This window comes from Rhea pennata, chromosome 2 (assembly GCF_028389875.1).
Source record: "Rhea pennata isolate bPtePen1 chromosome 2, bPtePen1.pri, whole genome shotgun sequence".
NCBI lineage: Eukaryota > Metazoa > Chordata > Aves > Rheiformes > Rheidae > Rhea > Rhea pennata.
The window spans coordinates 158,513,387-158,537,537 of NC_084664.1; the positions used below are offsets into that span (position 1 = coordinate 158,513,387).

The 24,151-nt window shown below is 37.2% G+C and overlaps 1 protein-coding gene across 1 annotated transcript in view; it reads right to left on the reverse strand.

Moving 5' to 3' along the window:
• Nucleotides 1-24,151, reverse strand: part of FAM135B (family with sequence similarity 135 member B) — a 138,798-nt gene that overhangs the window by 87,926 nt on the left and 26,721 nt on the right. Inside the window, exon 2 of the mRNA XM_062568434.1 lies at nucleotides 21,725-21,804. Within this exon, the coding sequence (XP_062424418.1) occupies nucleotides 21,725-21,804 (80 nt within the window). The remainder of the gene's footprint in view (nucleotides 1-21,724; nucleotides 21,805-24,151) is intronic.

Genomic DNA, 24,151 nt, shown 5'->3' on the forward strand with positions numbered 1-24,151 from the left:
CTAGGAAGATCTGCTGTTAGCTCCTGATGATCCAGATTTGGGTGGGATTTCCAAATTAACTGTTCTCTGGAGCCTCTCTTTGCTCCCAGGAGAAGCAGCCACCTTCCATTCCCCTGACTCAACCCAAGAGTGACAGCCATGTGTTATTCTCTACAAGCATTGCCCCAAACAGAGCTTTTAAGCTAAGAGTCCCTTTTCCTTAAAACATGTGCTTCTAAAAATACTCCATAAAAAACAATGTCAGGTTTTCATACAAATATGGGGTCTGCATGGACCTTAGAGATCTCGAATATGTAGGAACCATTTGGACTAATTTCTCCAATTCAGTTGCATTTTTTGCACTCTCTCTGAGTCCAAAGCCTTACACATAAGAAGTGATAGCTGGAAATCAGAACCGAGAAACACAGAAGCTATATGCTGTCTTTCAGTGACCCATCTGTTATTTTCCACTGCTGGCATGGTATAGTTACCACCATCACATCAAAACACCAGGAACTCAGAATAAGTCCTGAGTGAAAATCATGACCTTTAAGTCAAACTGGAAAGTCAAGATTTCCTAGCCGAGGCTGCACCAGTTTTAGCTCCTCTGATCAGTGGTACAGATTAGAAACTCAACTTTCCACCAATGTGCTGTTACAACACCATTTTACGCCTACTTTTCAAGCAAGTGATGGATGGAGGCCTTGCGTTCACCAAGCTTTCATCTCCACCATTATGGCCAACTGCATTGGACTCAGATAATAAGTTATTGTGAGTTAAATACTCAAACACATTTTCTGATAGTCTAATCACAAAAGTAATAATAAATCTGATCTGTTAAACCTAAGAGTTACTCCCTAGGACCCCAATGTAAAATAAATAGCCAACACAAATTTTATCAAAACCCTTGATGCAGACAGATGACACTTAAATACTCAAGCAGAACTGTATAAGGGCAATGTAGTCTGCTTATTAAAGAGGCTAAATGAATGAAAAATCCATATAAATGTTAACATACACACTGAAAAAATAAATTTCAGTTCTATTTGCTAGAAAGCAGTTTCTGTTTATAATAAAAACAATGTTGTTATAAAGTAGCTTCCAAAGCATAGCAGGTTGCTTATCTGTAAGAGGAATCATCTCAATATAAGCCATAAGCTTAATAGAAGACTAAAATACACTCTTCACCCTGTTCTACATGTTTTAGGCATTCCTTTGAGCAGATATTTTAAATTTTCTCATCTAGTTGAAGCAGGAGATTCTCTTCTCCTAGATCAGGCAGCTCTTATCTTAGTAGTGATTTAATTGCTAAACTACACAAAAACAAAATATTTTTTCTTATTCATTTACTTCTCCAATTAGACTCCATCAACCGCTGCCACTGTTTTTTCTTTCCCTCACTTTTTAATTATGCTCATTACCTCAACTGAAATCCTGCAGCTTCCTTTGGATCACACATGCACGTAAATCAACAAGAAGTCGATCATACTTTGTCAATGCATGTCAGGCACAAGCCACTTAGCTTTTTGTCTGGGATTTCATTAAACCACATTAATGTTCCCTCTGCTCATGATGTGCCAAGAGTATCATTAAGCTGCTCTTTGGACTAGTTTCTGGTAAAGCTACTCATTGCCTTCAATTTGCATTGAGTCATTCAAGTAGAGGATGTGTTATCTCTTCCTGCACAATCTGTCTTTTTATTTGGCATAAACTTTGCATATATATCATGGTCCTGCAATAAGCTCCTAATGGTTAAAGCACTATAAGACTAAGGATCCTGAATCTAATCCTACTTGTCTTCCTCAGGAAAACTCACCTAACACTTACCAGTTGAAATGGGCCAAATTCTGTCTATCCAAAAAATCTCATATAATCTCCATTAGAATCATAGAATCATAGAATCAATAAGGTTGGAAGGGACCTCTGGAGATCATCTAGTCCAACCTCCATTAGACTCAAAATTTAAAATGTATTCATCTCTGCAAGACAAATAAGGAGGTTAAAAGTGTTGTTAGATAAACACTGAACTTGCCCGAAGTTATAATAACTTGTTCAGGAGGATCAAAGGCTGAAATGGGACTTGAACTCCATTTCAAGTTCACTTCAAACTCTAGTTTGAAGGAAACCAAACAGCTTTATTAAGTACATTATGTTCTACAGGTATGTGGCTACACCTATATCTAGACAGCACTCAAGAGATCTGGATTCCCAAAGTTATCATCTTTTTTTGAGGTAAATCATGAAGCTTCTCTATGCCTCAATTTCCACATATTAATTTATTCTTCTCTTTGTCTCTTGTATAATCAGTCTGTTACCACAGGGAACAGAGTAATCATTTTATTGTGTATATACCACACAATCCATCTAACACAATAGCAGCTGCCATTTAGAGATCTGAGTTTCATTAAAATATTTATCACGGTGATATCCGCTGTCATATTTAACCTGACTGAGAAGTACTTGATGGACTGGAGACACAAGCTTTCGATGGTTACTGCAATAGCTAAATGGTGTAAATATTTCTCTGGATATCTTTCATCCAGTGGCAATCTTGCTCACAAGTTTTTCTAATAACTTCAGCAGATTTTGGCTCTTTTCTTTCATCCTCTAAACATATCCATCAACAATCCTAATTATTTTGGAACTAGCAATCTCAAGTGCAGTCCATGAAGGTAAACACATCTACCTGATGTTAGCTGAATGAGCACCAATGCTTCTGACAGCACTCAGGGCACATGAGCTGCAAGAATCGAATCTCAGACTCTCGGATCAAGAAGCTCAATGGAGTCTTCTCCTGGAGGTATTAGCATTTCTTAAAAGTTCACAGAAGACAACAGGTCAGGCCTGTGATGTAGCTGTTTACATCTTCCTTCCTACCTGTTAAGCTCTTTCCTCAAAAATAAGAAAGGAAGTAGTATATATTCAAGTGACATAACTTTGGGAAAAATCTATCATTTCTGCTACTATAATAAATAGAAAGACTAAATATAAATATTGTTCATTTGGATTTCAATTACAGAAAAGCCTTAGAGAAGAAGAAATATTGAAGATCCCATCTATCTATCTATCTATCTATCTATCTATCTATCTATGTGTGCTGGAATAACTAGAAAAGTAATCCTAACTGTAAAATACAGGAGAAAGAACCAAAACTTGTTGAAATAAAATCCTTTCTGTTTCTTCAATGCTTTTATAAATGCTGGAAACAAACTGCATGTTGCTTTCCATTACCCAGGGACCAGTGATTTAGATTAAGATTGTTCTACAGATATTAAGAGGAAGAAAAAAAATACTGTTCATTTTGCATGAAGCTTTTCTACATGCCCATGTCCTTGTAAGGATAGCTGTCCTTGAAAATGAGAGCTATGGGAAATCATATAAGAGCCTGTGGACATGAATTATGGGGAAAAGACTAAGAGTTAGCTTGTTCTTATTTAAAATTAATAGAGGGAAGTTAAAGATTTGATGGGAACTTTTCACACAGGCACAAAATTGAAAAACTGAGGAGAAATTGGAAAGCATCCAAAACAGGCTTGGCAAGAACCTTCAGGAGATATGGTGGAAAACCTTCATAAATTATCATAAAGCAAAAAGATGAGGGAAGGAATGAAAATCATAGGTTCAGAAACACCTTAATGCATCAGGTGTTCAAACTTTCATTGCTGACTTGTGGGGAAAGACACAGAATACAATACTAGACAACCAGTTGCTTCCTTACATTCCACTGGCAGCTAGTTTTATTCAGCAATTCTCATGTGGTTCTCTGCTTTTTAGATCCCTGTTGAGATACCTGGATATAGTTTATCAGTTTATGTTTGTCACTTCAGCATTCTTGGATACTCCTTTGTTCTCTTGCTGTCTAAAAGGTTGAATTCAGAGGCCAGACTTAGAATTTATGTCATTTATAGCAGAGGCATAGAAAAACAGTCATGAATTGAAGGAGCTCAGGAGCTAGAGATACCTAGATATGCAAAGACTACTCATATAACATGAACAATATTTCCATGCACAAATTAATACTTAGCTGTTATAACCTCTCTTGCCAAACACTTTGGGAATGACAAATGCTGTTCAGTGATTCCCTTTCCGTATCACACTGCTCTTTCTCTGTGGCTTCTCTAATTTTCTTCTGCACACTGAACCAGGTACCTTCCTCTTGCACTGTCTAGCACAAGTCTACTTTACATTTCAAATCACACTTCTATCTGGACAGATAGGCTTGAATAAGCAAACAGAAGCAAAGAGGTTTAAGATGTCAATCAAAAAAACAGTAGCTGTAACTTCTCCAGATAGCTATTCATGAATCCCATCATAGTGCCACTCTTTATCAGTTTGTGGGCCAATCGCTTAATCCCGGTCACAGCTGGAATAAATTTATCTTTGAAAAGATAAAGTGGTAGGTTTTGCACAAACCTCTTAACAAAATCAGCTTGAAGTAGAAGATATATAGTCAAATATGTATTTAACTTGTACTTTGTGGAGAGGTTGTGCTCCTACTTTTTTTTATTATGAAAAACGCACAGGTGAGAAGGGTGAAGTAAAACCATGGCATAATTGTTAATCCAATGTCCTCACCATTGGACCTGAAGCCAGAAACTCCTGTTCCAGATTGATCAAGGATTTTATCTCTGATAGACCAATGTCATATGTGATTGGATTAAAATCCTGTCCCATATTCCAAAAGGTGGGGCATTAATACACATTTCTTCACTAAAACTTCTATTTTTTTTCCAAATCTGGGCAAATACAAAGTAGCTTGATTCTCTGAAGTACTTTGCAGCCAACTGACATTTGGGTAGCCAGAGGTGTTTGCTGGAAGCTCAAGACTTTTGGAAAAGTGGACAGTTACGTAAATTAGCACAGAAATAAATAATAAAAAAAGGCTGTCTTTTTCTTTGGAATTTTTATTGCTACTAAGGTTCTGCAAAGGGTAAAGGCAGGAACGTGCTCTTCAGGAATGGCTCCTGCAGGAACTGTGTCCAAGTCAGCTAGAACTAGATCTGAGAAACTGACTGAATCTTAATTTATACAAACAAATGAATAATTTAAAGGACATTAACACCAACACTTGGTAAATATTTCTTTAGTATCTTGTTGACAGTGTGTTAACTTCTACATTTTTCTTGCCAGCCTTACTCAAATTCAACCAGTTTTCCTGTATAGTTATAATATGACCTCAGATTTTTTTTTTTCAGAAGATAATCTGTACATCAAAAAGGAAGTGTAAGTGTGCCAAATTCAAGCAAAATTTCTTCTAAAGCAGGGTCAGCACCTCTGGAATGGCAGCTCTTTTTTAAGTGCAGCAGTACTATTCTTGTATTAGAACAATGTCTTTTTTTTTTTTTTTTTTTTTTTTTACAATTGGGTCATTTCTGGGAACTCTCAGAAAAGGAGATGGTTTTCAACTCAGCCCTCCAAACTTTAAAGCATAATGCCTTTTGTTTCCACCCTGCTATAATCTTCTAAGATTAAGGCTCTTTCTTTAGACTGCTGACCTTTTCAGAGCTGAGGATGGCTTTTCCCTTCACATTAATCAGCAATGGCCATATATTGAGATCTTCCTTGCACTCTGGTTATCACAAAACAAGAAGTCCTGATAACCAGATGAAAAAGAAGACACTTTTTTTAACTGATCTAGTCACACCTTTTACCTATATTTTAACTTTTTCACACCTTTTACCTATATTTTAATTTTTTACTTGTTCATCTTAACCTTCTCATCCTTTAAATCAAGGATACTACTCAGGTTCATCTGACCTATGTTGGCTAATCCATTGCAGAGACTGGAGAGATATCAAAAGAAGTTGCCTTCACTACATGTTTTGGGGCCAAAGAGAATACGGTTTTTTCTGAATTATGAACTGTGAGCCCTGGGAGTAATTCCCATGGAGGCATAGTTAATTCTTAGAGAAATGTTTGCAGTCACCAGGCAAGCAACCTCACTGACAAAGGCAAGCACCAAATTCAATTCCATTTGCTTGTGCTTTCTTTAGGTGGCTAGCTACTGTGAAATATGTCCCTTCAGACTGCCTACCTCCTACAACTGAGCACAGTCCCAGGGACCATGCTCTCTTCTGAAGGTGATCGTCATTAAAAGCCTGAGTCCTCCTTGCACAAGCCATTTTCCCATGCCACATAGCAATTATGTAAACGAAGGTGAGGTTCCAGATAACTCCCCTTGGTTCCTTTTCACTTGTGATTAAAAAGACAAACAATATTACGTAACTTTCCTTTCAGTCTAGGGAAAGAACTGGCTACCCAAACTGAAAAAAAAAAAAAAAAAAAGTACATTTTAGGGACTTCCCTTTTTATCCCAAAGGACAGCAGTAAATGGATGAAAAGGATCTCCATCTGATATTGCTCAGTGTTTACTTAATTATGTGCTGTCACTAAATTTCCTGTCACAGTAAACTGCTGCCAAAAGCCGGCACTGTGCAATGTAAACAGTGAGCAGCAATCTGAATTAAATCAAGTTGATATGGCACAAAAGTCTTCCACGTTGTTTGAATCGCACAGAAGTGCTTGATCATATGAACATTTTTATGTCTGTCACCACATCCATCCAGTATGAGTTCTTCACTTCTTTATTTATCACTTGCAACACTGAGAGCAGATACTATTCATACCCACTTTACTGTTGGGAACCTGAGGCACAGGACTAGATGATCTCCAAAGGTCCCTTCCAACCTATAGATTCTATGATTCTATGATCTCCTCAGAAGTACCCAGTCTAAGCCAATGGAAATCAGGCTCTTAAGTGACTTTGAAGATCTGAATCTAAGTGGCTTGCTTAACACCAGAGAGGAAGCCTGTTGCAGAGTGAGAAACAGAAGCTAGGTCTCACAGGTCAACATCAGTCTAGACTCCCTGTTCTCTTCCCTTTTCTCTACTATTGTAGAAACTTCTATTACTGGAAATCAGAAGGTACAATACTTTGCAATTTAATTTGGTTTTATTAAAATTTAATACCCAAATCACAAAAAAACAGCCTCCTTATTATAACCCACAAAACAAAGAAATTCATTATAGAAATCCAAAACTCTGCTTCTGTTTCCTGCGTGCAACACTAGCATGACAGTGCATGTTAATTCCTTGAATCCTCCCAGAGGTCTTTTGTAATCTCTTCTAATGCAAACCTTGAGGCTCTGGGCTCTGATGAGTGTATTTTCAATCAAGTGTTAACATGTCTATTACCACAGAGATCATTAATGTGTTTTGGACAAGAAGAGATTTTTGATTCCCCATAAATTTAATTCCTACTTTACTAGTGATTGATTATAATTAACCTACTACTTCCCACAGCTTAAAAAGAGGTAAACCAAACCTTGATATTTCTCAGTAGGTTGCATGGTGACTGTCTTAACCCTAATTTCTATATACTTCTTAGATCAAAGACTACTGATAAAGGTCCCTAAACCCACATCATGTCCATGTTACCATTAAGTTGCACAATGGCCTTGAGTAAGATATCTTGTGCAGGATCTGTCATGTTCCGTTTTAGTCAGAGAAGAGGCAGGCAACTAGTTTAAGTTGATATTTTGTAGTCAGTGGAGAGAAATCAACACCTAATAGGAGAAACTCACTGTAACATAAAATTTGTCCATGTGAAATGAACTCCTTTCAGCATTACTTGTCAAGAAAACTTGCATCATCTTAGGCTATTCTATTTAACTCTAAGATTGATCAAGTTAGTTATTGCTAAAATTATGGGAGGAACTCCCTTTCCTCCTCCTCCTCCTGAGTGTGTGGAGTGAAGTCCAATGTTATTACGCACAAGTAGGGAGGCAAGGGATGATTCAAATCTACCAGGGCTATAGTAGAAATTGTAGATTAGAAACTGTAGATGCATATGCTAAACTCAAAGCAAATGCCTTGAGTGATATTGGCTGTTGTAAAGCGTCTCCAGTCGATGGGTAAGATGAGAGACAACAGATTCATGGACATAAACAGAAATCCAGGAAATAGTGAGATTAGATTAATTACCATGGCTGGAGCTATTCACACAGCAGTAGGCTGGCCTTGCACAGGGTCTTAACCTTGACCATCGCACAACCACAGATGTAAATCTCTTAATATTCAATGGGCAGAGAGAAAGTTCAGATAGAATTGTGTAAAAAGCCTAACTCAGTATATTCCATTATTTCCATGAATGATACTTGATCTCCAATTATACTGTTTTCCATTTCCTGGGACTGCTTGCAGGAAAAAAACAAGAATTTTTTTGACCTGCATCTGTGTGGAGCTTTGAAGCTCTTTTCTGCGAATACGAGCCAATCTGCCAAACAAGTCTGGCAGACTTACGCAGTATGGAAATTTTGTGCAGCTCTAGTCCCAACTCCTGCTCTATTCCTGGTTCTGTTGCTGATCTGCTTCTGGATTTGAGCAATTGGCTCAGTGTGTTCCTCTGAAAAAATGAGAATAACAACTGCACAACACAGCACAGCGCAAATAGCCTTAAGATGATGCCGAACAAACTACCTTCAGAACAAGATGTAGGATAAATAATGCAGAATTTGCTGAGGCAGAAAAATCCAGCACAAGTACACAGCTCTCAGGACATAAGCTCTTTTAAGTTCTGTACTAGGTCACACAAATGTACTGGGTCAAAGCTAGACTAGAGATCTTCATTATGGTTTCATGCTGCACTATGCAGACGTAAACCCTTGTTTACTTTGCAAGCACTTGGCTGTAAAGCTGAGTTAACTCACAACAATAAGGCATGCAGAGATGTGCAGATGGAAAGTGCCACACAAAAGTGCCAAAACTTCTAGTTGTTAATGAGCAAATACCAGAAATTATTGATTAACGTTTTTGAGCTATTTAAAATGAAATAGTTATTTTTCTTTCTATTTTTAACTGATTTTCTCTATATCCTCTGAACATTTAAATAAGCATCTTTCTCCATCTCCATATACATGACAGGCACCTAGCTTAAGTTTTTCAGAAACTGTCAGAACATTGCCCAGAAATACGTCATCTGCCTGAAAGCAGCCCTAAGGTGAAGAAGGCATTAAAGAGAAAACTTCCACCGAGGAAGTAGCTGGCTGCATATATTATGCTACCTAGGCAATGATCAGAAGGGATGCAAAAGCAGGAAAGGAAAAAAATTGCTTTTTGCTGTTTTTAGCTTAAATCACCTTCTGTTTGAGTAGTCCTTAACTATACACTTGTCTCAGCTGGTCCCTATTTGATATTCTCAACATGTCATGCATCCACAGAGTCCCTTCTACTCCAGTATTTGATGGGTATGGAGGGTCACTACCTTCACGGCCCTAGATGCAGGTGTTCATCATATACCACCAAGGCAACAGACACTGATGAGAGGAATCTCCCACGCTGGAGTTCAGGTAAATTGATGATGATTTTGACTGGTGTCTGAAGTTATATTTTCCTTTGCATATAAGGACAGGTGCTAGATGTATACACAGAAATAGTTTGCACAGCACTACTACATCCTTTTACTCTATGCTGGAGCTGTTGGGACCAATACCCTTTACCAAACCCTTTCTTCTGGCTGTGAAGAAGTATGGACTGATGATACCATAGGAACAGTGGCTGAATTCAGATCATAAAAAACAGAGGTTGGTGATCCACTGTTTCAGATTTTCCAAATGAATATTAATTATTTCAGGCAGGTTAATGTGTGGAGGTTGGGGAGCAGAATTATCCTCTACTTTTGGACATGATACAGCAGCTATGATGATATTAAAGCACACATCCATTTAGGACATGAGCCTCATTCAAAAACCTCCCACCTAGAAAGGAGTCAGCAGTTCTAATTACATTAACAGACTCCAAGACTACTGTTCTTATTGCAACTCATTACGCAGTACATGGCAGAAATAGTAGGTCAAACACTTCCCTCTTTGGAACCAGTATATTAACCAAACATACCATAACCAAACATTTCAAGACCATAAATAATTCTCTGCCTTCCTACACTGTCACACATCCAAGCATCTCAAAGCTCTTAATTAAGTCTCACAATACCCTCATGATACAGGTACAATTAACCTCATTGCACACGTGTGGAAGCTAAAACAGAGGGAGGATGACTCATTCAAGATCAGGTCTGGGAAAAAAAGAGCCCAGCAATCATAGGAATGGACTAGTAAGTCCTCCTGGGTCCTCAAATCCTCCAGTTATCATGTCACACAGGAACACTTACTTATAACATCAACAAAACCCACTGTTACAAACACTTAATGTTTTTTACCTCAGTTAGGCTCTGCCCTGAGCTTTTGTTTCTGGTAATCCCTACTTTAAAGTCTGGTTCATTGGTTACTATCCATATTTTCCATACTTTCCTTTTTTTTTTTTTTTTTTTTAATTTTATTTTTATTTTTAATTAAGCGAAATAACAGTAACAGAAGAATCTTCTCTACATGACACTTTCAATGGAATTTCTTTATAAAAGCAATAAATCCTAGAAAAATTTTCACTGAAGTGAATAACTGTATGAAGGATGGACTTTCACGACTGTTTTTTCTAGTATATTGAGAAAGCTTTAGCTGTATTCTTAAGGGATTGTATGTTTATTTCATAGAATATTTTTTGCTGTTTTATGTCAACTTTTGATATTAACATCTGCTGCCTTTCAGGTAATTTATATTATTTTTCCTTTCTTGTTCTAAGAAGAAAAAGAAGTTACTATATCATCCTTCAGTAATATGCTTTTTCAAAATGTGCATTTCTTTAGCCCTGACACATCATTCATGCTATTTATAAAATATTCTTGTAAATTAGATTTCTCAAAAGTTATAGTCTTCAGTACTAAGGTAGAAAAGTTATGGTCCATAGTGGCTGGAAACTGACTTTATTATTTTCTTCTCTGATACAGAAAGACATAGCAAGTTGAACGCTCATATTTACTTCCTATTTACATGCAGTCCTTGGAGTACTTCATCAGTAAGAAAGTGCTTTGACTCCAGAGAGAGTTTTTTTACCATCGCACATAGCTCTTCTGCACAGCTTACACATCAAAATCAAATGTAGGCTCTTAGAGTACAGTCTCAGGCCAGCCAAAGAGCTTATGCTTTAATGGATCAATTTATTTACTCATTTATTTCTTCTCATACTTACTAGGTAAATAACACAGCTGAAAAAGGAAAATTGAAATAGTTACATTAAAATCTATACTCTTTGTTCATGCCAGTCATAACATTTCCCTGAATTCCCTGAATCTGATTTTCTTGGCTTCTTTCAGAAATAAGGTGAACACAGGAAAGGTGAAGACTAACAAAAAATACAGTAGAAGGACACATCAAGTGCTCAAATCTCTCTGATTACAGTCACTAAAAAGGCAATGGATGTGCCACTCATTTTTAGTATAAAAAGTTATTCATAGAAAGAAGACTGACCTTTCTTTCAAGTGGAAATTTGAAAAAAAAAAAAAAAAAAAAAAAAAAAAAACTCTTAGAAATTAGCATTCAACATCCTTCGACAAAGATATGCTATAGTTCAAACACCAGAACTGCTCTTTGTGCACAAAACAGTGGCTGAAATTTTATGACTTGGGTTCAGAGAGTATCAGAGGAGCTATAAAAATGGTCGTTTCTGGACATAAAAGAAACCACAAAGAAATCCAGCAGAACATTTGTCTCTCGTGTCATTGTTGTCTTACCTGGGACATAACTTTTCTGCTGACTGAAGCTTTTGAGTCACCTTCTAGCTATTTGGATTCCCATTATTTATCTTAGATAGTTGGAAAGTTGCAAAGTTTTATGTATGATGGCATCTTTGAAGCGGTATCATCATTTTAGAGACAAGACAGAGACAAGGACATACAGCGTGTCCTGTTGCCTGTGCTTGAATCTGTAGGCCACCAGGTTTTTCATTGCAGCATTATCAATGAGAAATTAAACCAACCAGCATTCCTTGGCTGGAACTGTAAATTAAGCAAATACTTCTGCAAGTCCCATGTGTAATGCTTGAATGCCCAGAAAATTCTCTCGTTTTTCTAATTTATGGCCACATCTAATATATAACGTTAACCTTCAGAGCTACTGATCACTGAGCAATGACCTGGAGAACTGCTAATCACATGGAATGCTTTGCTGAACCGCAAATTCAATTCCTATTTCACCCAGATTCAAGCCTGATTTCTATTTCCTAGTATATTTTTTGTCCCTCTATTAAATTTACATGAAAATATAGGCATAATTTTAAGTTTGCAAAATAAAAATAAACAAACTACATCACTTATACAATTTCATTCTCAATAAATAAATTGTGTCATTCTGGAAGGAAAATGTGAATGCATCTTTTAGATCATTAGCTTGGTGCTTAACTGTTTCACAGGGAAGCCACATGAATATTTTTAATGGATAAATCCTGCTGAAATCTTTAGGACTAGTTATATAGAAGATTTAAGCTTTTTTTTTTTTTTCTGTTAGTGGCAGAATCCAAAAAAGAGAAAAAGAAAGTTGTTCTCACAATAGAGTCATCTCTTTTTTTTTTCTTTTTATAAATGGAGAAACCATGCTGAAACGTTATGCAAAATCCTGAATCAAGCCATTATCTTTGATTATTTGCTGGGATTGGCATGGATGCCATTTGCGCTCCTTGTTGACTGTGTCACCTTTTCTGTTTTTTATTACTACTTGCCTAATTTGCATGCACACATGAAGATGCAAACTGCAATCATAGTGTTTTTGTGCCAGGTCTTGTACAAAACACAAAGGAAATACCGTTCTCTGCAGAAGTTCCTGCAGCTTTTTTTTTTACATATATATATAGTAAATGGCAAGAAATATGTGTGATTCAAGTCATCTTAAAATAGATACAGTGAATTATTCCCTCAAATTACCTATTTTTCTCCTCTGACTAAAAAGGAAGCCTAGCTGATTAGCTGAGGTGGAGATATTCATAATATAGGTATCAGCAGTTAGGTAAGATGATTCTTACCCTTAGTCACTGATTCGCAGGGCTGCTTCTCTCTCTTAGTCACAGTTCAGGTTACAGATGATTTATCCCCTGCCCTCAGAATACAATCTAACACATCATTACAAAACAATAGTTTACCGATACTGCAGAAAACTTAGTGGAAAAAAAAAAAAAGGAAAAAAGAAAACTTAAAATATAGAAGTAATACAAGACATACTCCTCCATGAACAACCACCATTATCTGCAACTGGAAAGAGTGGATCTCAAGATTTTTTATGGAGATCAGCATCACCACCTCTGCTGAGCAGATGTGTAAAATGAGGCAAAGAGGTGAGGGATGAGGCAAAGAGGTGAAGGAAGACCTGCCAGCAGTAGTACCACAAAGCCAGTTCCTCAAGACTCCGCATACACTACTTCATCCCTTTGGGTGATACCACTGGAAGACCCTATCGAGCTATTCACTGTACATATGACAAAGATGCGCTCATATTTATGCAAGGTGATGTTTTAGGGCAACCTCTAACTATGCAAAAAATACTGAAGGCCTGTACTCCCAAGAAGCCATCACTCCTCATGGCACATCTGCAAAAGTTCTCCAGCAGAGCACTGCCATATGATCCCACATCAAAAAGTATCTGAGTTCAAAGAAAGGCTTAGAAATGCTTGTAATCTCCATGCACTTCTTTGAAATTTTAGTTATTTTCTTTAATCATGGCTAGAATAACCCCAAGCAAAGGTTTTCTAATGCCATGGACATGAAAATTAATGTCAGCGTCAATTGTGTCAGAAAACATCACAACGTGTCAAAGGAGGGAAGAAGAGCCAAGAGTTCAGCCAGGAATTTAAAGCTCCTGTATCTTTCAGCTTTTATCTCAGATGGGCACCTCCCCAAACCAGGAACAAAACCATTATCCACACCTGCACTACTCTCTTAACACATCCCTAAACTGGTTCAAAAACCTCACCTCATTCCCAATCCATCCAAGACTCCATCTTTACCTCCCAGTGCAACACAGTATCTGTATGCATGACTCTTTGCAGAGCTGGTGCACAGGCAGAACTCTGAGTAGTTGTAACCCAGTCCAGATATACCTCATTTGTCTGAATCACATCCCACCTGGACGACCTGCGTGACATTGCAGTCCTTTTACTCAGAGGCTGGAAGATGTTAACCAAAAATTGGAAATTTGCTTTTTAGGCCCTAACCTGTCTTTTCAAAGGCATAAAGGCATTAAAAGTCAGTATCAGAAAATACTATTTTTTGATCAGTTTCTGAAAACAATACTACTTAAACTGAGTAGTGGAGCATTCAAAAGGTTATGGTTATAAGTCTTCATAGTACAGGTGTGCAGAGTATTAATAAGTTGCATTTTTGTACTAATCTCTGCTTAATTGTGAAGGACAATGGAAAAGCTTTAAAGCATTTAAAAGTGCAAAGACAAGACTTTTGGTAACAAGGACTTCCAATGTATCATAATTTTCCCATTTAAATATTTCAGGAGATTTACTTTAGTTGTGGGTCTATGCAACCACCAAAATATTAGACAAGCTTACTAATGATTTAGAGCCAGAGTCTTTCAATTTAGATGCTCAGTGAGATTTAGTCAATATAAGCCAGTATAAGTACATTCCTGCTCATATGTTCTATCTAGAGGAAATATGAGGATGGTAGAGCTACCAACTAAAGGAGATACTGTCCCAAATTCACGCTGAAGTCAAGAGATGCAAGACATACTTTCCATTCATTCAATTATTTCTCTAGAAAGACAATATACCATTTAAACTTACCACTAACTTTGCCACACCATCCTCTCAGGTACTTGCAGCTCATGGGAACTTACAGTTCCTATGAACTGCTAAGCCAAACCCATTCTGGTTTTAGCTTTGTTGACAGCCTCAAAGGAGCTTTGCTGGTGGAACAGGGCTGTTTCCTGCATAGGAGTCCAGCTACGTTGTTTTTTTTTTTTTTTTTTTTTTTTTTTTCCCCCACTGTAATTTATATAAAATTGCCATTTGCTAATTTGTTCAGTTAATATCAGTTACTTACTTACCAGTTAACTGGTGTTAACTGATAAAATTTTCAAGATTTTTTGCAAGCTATTCATTTTTTAATGCAACTCATCTTTTTTGACACCTGCTGAAGAAGATATACATGAGATTTTACTGCAGATATTTAGCTCTGATGAGCTACTTATTTTACCCACTTGACATCTCAGTTTCAGAAGTCCCGTTCTACCAAAACATTGGAATTTCAGGATGGAAAAAAATAAAGACTGAAAAAAATCCAAATTACTATTGACTTTAGAAAATCTGGTTCTGAAGACTTTGGGGAAACATATATTTAGTTGTACAAGGCCATATATAAAATCTACAAAAAAATAAACACAGGGTTGAACCTGGCACATTTAGCAATGTGTATTGAGTTGAGAACCTCCATTTTTACAACTGTGCTAAATAAGCTGAATTTGAAAGTGCCAAGACAACATTTCTCAGCCACAAGCACTTTCAATGCATAATCATTTTGCTATTTAAATATTTGAAAAGACTTGTTTTAGTTTTGAAATATTATATTTAGCATATTTTATATTTAGAATAAATGCAGATGCTATATTTAGATTATTTTATAAGAGACAACATGATTTTTAAATCGCTTGATCAAAAATTTCAGAATGTTTTCTCTCTCAGTATGACTTTTGATTAAAGATGCACATTTTGAAGATGTGAATCCTTTATCTTAACCTTGCCTTTTGACATTTCCAATTAGCCTCATAGAAAGAATTACATAAAACTGCCTCTCTACACATACATAGATCCAGTGAAGATAAAAAGCAAGATATCCTATTAATTTCCTTGTATGAAAGGTCCTAATATAAATGAAATGCAATCTCTTATCGCTGTACTGCTCTATAAATCAAGATTCATTTTTCAGACATGCTGAAACGTGAGCTGATGGAATGGCTGACCCACTTAGTATCAGCTGAAAGTTTTGTCTTTGCTTTCTTTAATACTTAATGTTTTGTTAAAACAAACAAAATCTATCCTTTTTGCAGTGCTTCATTACTATTTCTAAACTCTTTGCCAATTCCCTGGTAGCCTTCTACCATTAGAGAATATATTTCTGAGAGCAGGTCTAGCTTTGATGAACTAAGGTGAGCGAATATTCATTTGCTGTGTCACCTTACTGTGCAGCTGACACTCTACATATTCCAAACATTAATTCAGCTGACAAAATTCCCCAGGTAAAGCATAGGACATCACAACGCCAAAAAGTTGAAAACACTTAAAGGTATTATTTTCTGCTTCCACATCTGTCTTCACTGATGCCAACAGACTTCTACCCTGGAGCAGGTAGACACTTTTTCGCCAGTGCAGCATAGGAGTAAACAGTTACCTGGGTGCTAGTTGTCTGCTGAGGTTGTGTAATGTTTAGGGCAGTGGTGGATGTTAAAGGAGTTGCAAGGTTATACTTTACATTAGACAGGCAAGGTCCAAGGTTAACCACAAAACTGAAGGTTATTGTTAGCCTCAGGCAGCAGAAATACCATATTGGGTCTTTGCAAGTGGATTTCATTCCTACTAGACCTTCAGGTGGCCACTCTTGATGAAATTTTGGGTCTAAAACTCACTGCCTGGGGAAGAGACCCGTGACCTTCTCTGATGCTTTCAGGTCTTTCCCAGTTCCAGCCTTCTCCTCACATAACAGCAACGTGATCCATTTTTGTCTGCTGTGTGTCAATTTTGGTTGGAATGCTGTTATGATATTTTTCAGTATCTGCTATGAAAATCTCCTAGTCACAAACAAGCCTTTTCAGCTTTAGTCCTTGGCCTGTTACAAAAGATCTGGACTTGAAGAGAAATGAGATGTGCACACAAAAACAGCACATCAGTTGAGGATATCTTTGACTTTTTCCTTTTCATCTTTTTTCTGTGTTCAAGTTAACTTTCCTCTTTGCTTCTTGGAAGATCGTGGGGATTAATTCCAGTTACTGCCAATTCTCAACATTTCTGACCATCTCTTGTGGTCTTGCAGGTAATGAGCACTTTGAGAACAACTCATCCTCAATACTCACAATACTCTCACAGTAAGGCCCCTTCTAGGTATAATTCGTATTTATTTATCAGGAATACTTCATTTTACCTCTAAAAATACATGTTTATTTTTCAGATTACTTTAATAGCCCTTGAAAACAAATCCATCTATTTGCTAACACATGAAACCCTCCCCCTGCTTTTCTCATGTCTCAAAAGCAGTAAGCTTATCTTCACTTAATGGAGGCAGAAATTACCTTTCAAAAAGTTATTGAAACTAATGACTGCAATTTCAAACTGTTCCACAATTCTTGGTATGTTTCTTCTTGCTCTAATGAGCAACAAACTGCAAATACTTGTTTTGACTGCATTAAGAAGTAGTTTACAAGAAAAGATTTTCTTTAAGTATCAAAGTAAAATTCCTTCACTGGGAACTTCTTTGGGATTCTAAGCAATAGAGAGCTTACGCTCACTAACTATCTATTAAAAACAGGTATAAAAGCAACAAGCTACTTAGGGAACATATCAGAAAGATAACTGATCCTTCAATCTAGGACTTAGGTACTAGGCCATCATAGAATCAAAATAACTTGTGCTGATTCAAAATTTAATTTATAGAGAAGGTAATATAACTTGCAAGTATTCACTGTGGATGAGCATAAGCTGGTGCAGCAAGATGCAGGCACACATTAAAGCAGTGTTCTTCATTCTCAGATATCCTCTTCTGCATTACTTTTTGTAAATCTCAATTTAAATCATGCTAATTTTTTCCCATCACATAATGTCAGATATTCAATTTCATGAGAAAACATCAAATTATGTATACAGGAAACACCTCTATATCACCAATCAAAACAGTTAATGTGCAATGGCAGTCATAGCTACTTTCTTTTTTCACTTGTCTGGTACAAATATTGCATCTCATTCCCTCAACCTTACATCAGATGGATGAAAAAAAAAGCCTAATATTCTTTGGCTTTCAGCACTCTTAAGCAATAACCCAATTTAACTGACTAAAATTAGGTGCAACACTGGTACAATCTAATAAAGAATAGACTGGCAGGTAATAATTCTTCTTAATTACTTCCTATAAGGTACAATTAGATTTTTAGACCAACCTTTCAAAAATATTTGTTTATTTGAAAAGTTTTGAAAATCAATTTCAGATAAAAGAAAGGAAAAAAAATGGACACAAATCAAAAGTCCGAAGTCATTTCTTTAGTTATATGCTACGCAAAAAAGTCTTTCCTGAAGGTTTATCAAAATTTTTCCCCAACCTTTAAGCTAACCAGACAAGCTGCTATCCAAAGTTGCAGTGAGAATGAGAATGAGACATAGCAGGTCTAAAAACAGAACTTATAATGGAACCTGATGGCAAATTTGACTAATAAGGGATGATTCTCCCTCCAAAAAGTAATAACTCCAGCTGGTGTACATACTACTGCAATGCACTGAAGAGGAAGTTCAAAATTGTACTTTCACCAAGCTTTGGCCTCACTGGTAACTTCATCAGCATAATTCAATATAAGATTTCTACCTAGGTAATAATACTCCTCAGAGTTACCCCACAGATGCTATCTTCCTTAAGTAATCTTCACCAATGCCATTCTCCTGGTCTGAGATACTAAGGGCCTCCTGCTGATGCCAGATACTAGACGTTATGTTGCACCTTTACAGAAATTTTGGTTTTGAGATTTAACCCTCTCAAATTTGCACATTTTTGGAACATAAACTATGGTAACAATTGAGCGGACTTTGGTTTAGGTGGTGCAGGAAACCAAATTAATGCAGCTAGTTCTAAATATTTTAGACCAGATTTATTTCTCCCATAGTTTTGACCCAAGATCTTTGCTTATGGGCCAATTCTTGAATAAAAAGGCTTCAAATGTGTGCTTTGAAGATAAGCTCCCACAGCCTTTCATCATGTCTATAGTCTGAAAATCACTGAATAAGATGACTGCATATTCACAAGTCCTAAAAATCCTTACCCCTGAATTTATACAATAGCCTAAAAGCTTATGGAAGACATTTAGCATCTCAGTCAAGTAACTCAGCCAAGGAGCTGATTATACAGATATGCTATCATGAGATGGTGCATTCATGTTCCTGTCTCCTTTGGCTGTTTGCGCTTCAGTCCAGCAGATTCAGCTCACTGCATGCCCCAGGTGGACATCACCACACCACGATTTTAACCAGTCATGCTGCAGAAGAGCACCAGAAACAAGAGTCTCATACATCCACTCAGAAAAACACTTCTAGAGTTTGACTTTAAGCTACATCCGTGTTAGCTCAGCCCTGTGGAGTCGATGCTGAGACTGATGAAGAACGTGCCGCTGTGAGCTGTGCAAGAAGAGCGAAGAGTATAATTGTTCTTTGAAGCCAGAAGCAGGCTCCATCAGCCGTGATGTCTGCTCAAACACAGGACGCTAAATGCCTCCGGGGCTAAAGAATGGGAGAGGCTCTGTGTAACCAGCCTCTTTCTCACCTTCCTTTTCCCTGCTGAAGGAGCTCACCCAACCACCAGTCTCTTCTTATCTTTAAGGAAACCATCAAAACAAATAATGTTTACAACTATTCATAAAAATTATCTATGTATATACATAAACATATCATATACATATGCATATGCATATACATTTACTTATGTAGGCATATTTATACACACTACATGGTTTATTTAAGTTCATATTGCATGAGTCAACACACACTAGTCTGCAGCTCCTGTGACCTAGTTAATCAAACTGCAGAGGCTACTGGTCCCCAGTACAGCTTCCTCCTGCTTCGACTGGGATATGGCTCATATCCCATTCTTTTCCTAGGTTGGCAGGGCTCCCTGCATAGCCTATCTGTCCTGCCCATGCATGGAGTCCTCATCATTCAGACGTGGCTGGCAAATACCACGGGAATGCCTGATCCTAGTTTTAGCTTCCCCTGTGATGAATTCTCAAAAATTAAGCTTTTCTGCTTCTGCGGCTGAAAACACCTTATGGGAAGCAAACTGAACGTCATTAATGTCATCAGTTCCCACGGTTTTACTGTGAGTCCTGTAAAATTTAATAAAAATAAAAAGCCATGTGCACTGTAAGAGAACCACTACTCCTTATTTATGAATTTACATGCTTTATATATTTTATTATTGCATTTGTGTACAAATTGTACTGTAGTGTACAAATTGTACCGTATAAATTAATATAACTATTTTTTAAAAATGAAACTTTTTAGTTCTGAATGATGATAACAACCCTTTAAGGAAAAGATTACAAATATCTCTTTTAACCAAACTCAAGAATCCTACACGTTTTGTAGTCATTGTTTTGGTGAGGTGGGAGATAATTCACTGTTCTATAACACGTTGGTTTTGTTAACAACACTGCCTTGATAGGAGTGTCTTATTAAAACATACAGAGCAGTTTAATTATTCCCTGCCCCATCTCTCCCCAAATTAACAGAAATCAGTGGCACGAGAACAGAAAGAACATTGCAGACTGGCTTTATGTTCAGTGCCATTAAATGATGCTCGCTCACGGGCCTATGAAATCAGTTAGGAAGTACTTGCAAAGATAGCCAAGGAAAAAACTGTTTAAAGCCTTAACAGCTTAAGTACTCCCTGTCTTGATGTTAGCCCTATAAAGCTATTAGACATCTGCCTGGATTGCATTAGCACTAGGCAAGTCAGCTGCTAATCCTGCAGCCACTCGGCCGGCTTCGCCTCTCTCCTGCTCACGGTTTCGAGGGGATCACTGCAAGAAGAGGTGAAGGGAGACAGGACATCCAGACCAAAAAAATGTCTTCTTTGAAGGCATGAAGAAGTGTTAGAAAGAAGGCAACACTGATCTGGATAAAAAGCAAATAAAGAAAATATCTGAGTCTGTTCCTTGAATAATAATTTGTTTTTCCAGGGCGGAATAGGGTTGGAACATGTTTTTATTATTTATTTACTTTATTTTTTATTTTACTTATTTATTTTTTTTTAGAAAGTAAACTTCAAGGTCTCTTCATACTGAGAGTATTTTAATAGTCCTAGACTGTCTGTGCCAGAAATTACCAGCAATTGAAGACATTTCCAGAAAATAATGGAATTCCAGCAGGTCAGGGAATTCGGGGGTATGTCAAAGGTGATTTAAACTGGAATAGGATGAAAAAATAGTTTTCTTAGCCTCTTGAGGATTTTTCACATTAAAGGGGTTCCTGAACCTGGAACACGTGAAAGATCCTTAGACTTACTTCCTTTTCCCACAAACTGAATTTTTACTTAGATATTGAATTTGTGATTTTTTTGCTCAGATGATTTTTTTGTATTTTATACCTTTGTTAACCAAAAAAAAATCAGATGGAAAAATCATTTTTATTCAAAGAAACAAAAATTTGAATGCACCCAAAATGATGAATTGAAATATTTCAAATGCAAAAAGTAAAAATGAAAAAAAAATTCTCAAAAAATGAAATATCCAAGTACCTAGCTCATTAATATTGCGCTCTCTTCTTTTTCTTCCTCCACGAGCAATGTTCACTAAAAAGAACTCTTATAGTGAAAAAATATCCTCTACAAGCTGTAATTAACATTGAAACAATTTCCATTCTGAAATCACTCAGAAGAGTAAACCAACTCCACCTTTCAGTGTCAGTAAGGAAAGTCACATGTAAGAGAAATTATTTGCAGATAACCTGTGAGCATTTCCATTGCTTTTACGGTACCAATTTCCAAAAACGGAAGGACAATTTAAATTCCACTTCCAGGGTCCATCCTGGTATTCCCCACACTACACACACACACTCCAACTATTCCTCTCCCCATCTCCAACCATGCTACATCTCTCAGGGACCTCCTTACCTGTCTGTCCTGCAATCGTCGCAAACAGTCTATGGGGAATCCTGGATGGGATTTTCAGTCCAACTCTTATCTGGTAGTACCTGAACAGAAAGAATTAAGAATTACATTACACAGATGACCACTTGATCCCATCTAAAAATCTGGGATGACACGTCCTAGGTGTCCAGACTCAAACAGAGGCGGCAGAGCTGTCACATATAGAGCCTTTTCTGCTGGAAACATTCATGGTAATTTTAAATGAAGTAGAATTCAGATGATTTTAATAAAGCACTTCCTATTTTACAACAGGCTGAGTGGACTCAGAGTCTGACATGTGACTAATTAGGAAAGGCTGTGAAAAGCTCTTGGCTTTCTGTAAGAGGGGGGAAAAAAAGAGAAATATCTATAGAAAAAGGTAGTGAGGTCATAGAATTCAATACAGAATAAAGAAAGGGGAAGCTCCTATGGAAAGAAACCAAACATGCTAGCCTCATACCCAGGAAAATTCAATTTATATGTAGTGATTGTCATTCTTCTATTCCATACCGAGAACATTATATGGCAAAAATGTGCACACTAACATAAATCAAGTCTAGGCTGATTATATTCCAGTTATTCGCCATCAGCAGGCAATCGCTATGTTACACAGAGGAAGATAGAAAACAAAAATATCAACAGTTTCATCCACTCAAGTTACACTTGTGGGTTTCTCTGGAAAGTTTGAAAGTAGGATCTCAGTCAAAACAGAGAAACAAGCGTGTCCCAGTCCCCCTTCACCACCGTTTTCATGAGTGAAAGAATAAAATCCTTACTAAGGACAAAATAGTGGATAAGATCATGGCTCTCCTGGCCAGTGCTAGCCCTGGAGAGCACTGATGGGCCCTAACATCCCTGTAGGAGCTCTGACTTAATGCCATTGCTCCTGGTTTCTTCAAGAGCTAGCACAAGAAAGAATTATTCTTAAAAAACCTTTATATTTTCCTTACAATTCTATGCAGTACTAAAAGACAAAAATGCCCTGCTTGGGCTATCCGCACAGTCTAAATATTTCCAAATTACAACAATGCAATATGAAGACAAGGAAGAATACCACGGCAGCGTAACAGGAGACTACTCGGTATGTAGGCATTAACAACATTTTACTCCATATTGCTTTAAGCTAGACTTATTATTAAAGTTTGATTATTGCACTAAGCTGACATGCTTAGGTGTGCAATTTTTACTGGGAAAATAAAATCCTATAGTTGTCTGGCTGCTTCTTTTAGATTTTTTTTTCCTACTTCGAGATACAAATACAAAGTCTGCTGGAAATGAGGAAGAAGTATTCAGATGGTTGCAGGCATGCACACTTCTGTCCCAGCTTTTGTGTCTGCTTTGGGCACAGTGCCCCCAATCTGAACTCCATCGTACAGCCTTTCTTGAAATCATCCTGTTACTCCTGGGCTACTTTTAGCTTTACCAATCTGAAATCCCATTTCATCATCCTAAACCAGCATCCTGCACTACATTTTAGCATTTACCCCTTTCAAATTGTGGTGAAAGTTTGTCTTATTGTGCTTGTGGGAAAAGGTGAGCGATGAAGCCGATGACCTTTTCAGACCCTTGATGAGGTTAAAAGTCGGCAATGTAATGAGATTCCCAAAACTGATGATGTCTGCAATATTAAGATATACTGCTATAAATGTTCCACATGTTTTATAAATGACTACACATGTTTTCCTTCTTAACAAAAAACAATGACATAAATCAGTTACTAATAGGCAATTTATTCTGGGTTGTTTACATTAATCACAAGTGCACCTTCCCGTACTTGTCATCACCAGGAAAAGATGAACTAACATTGGAAGTATCTGGAGGATAAAACTGTTTTTATTTTTCCTCAAACCCAGAAGGATTACCAATCCTAGAACAATACACAAAATAGTTGATCACACAGTTATTACTCAGAGTATATCCCTGTACCACCTGGACAATAAGATTTGCCCTCTTGTTAGTGATGGAATAGTCAAATGTAGTCTTCTGTATCTCCCAAAAGCATAAATGGGAGCAAGGAGGAGGACAATAAGGACACTGCAAGCTCAAAAAAATTTAAAAAGGTTGATAAATAACTTCATTTTAAAATGGAGGTGATCAGTCAGTCCCAGATGATGCTGGTTGCAGGTGCTTCTGCCTGAATTCCACCTGAATATGAGGAGGAGTTTCTTCCCTGTGAGAGTGACAGAGCACTGGCACAGGTTGCCCAGAGAGGTTGTGGAGTCTCCTTCTCTGGAGATATTCAAAACCTGCCTGGATGCAGCCCTGTCTAACATGCTCTAGGTGATCGTGCTTGAGCAGAGGCCTTGGACTAGATGATCTCCAGAGGTCCCTTCCAACCTTACCCATTCTGTGAGTCTGTGATTCTGTGATACCTCCATTGCACAACTCTATCGAAAGAAATTGTTTGGTTTG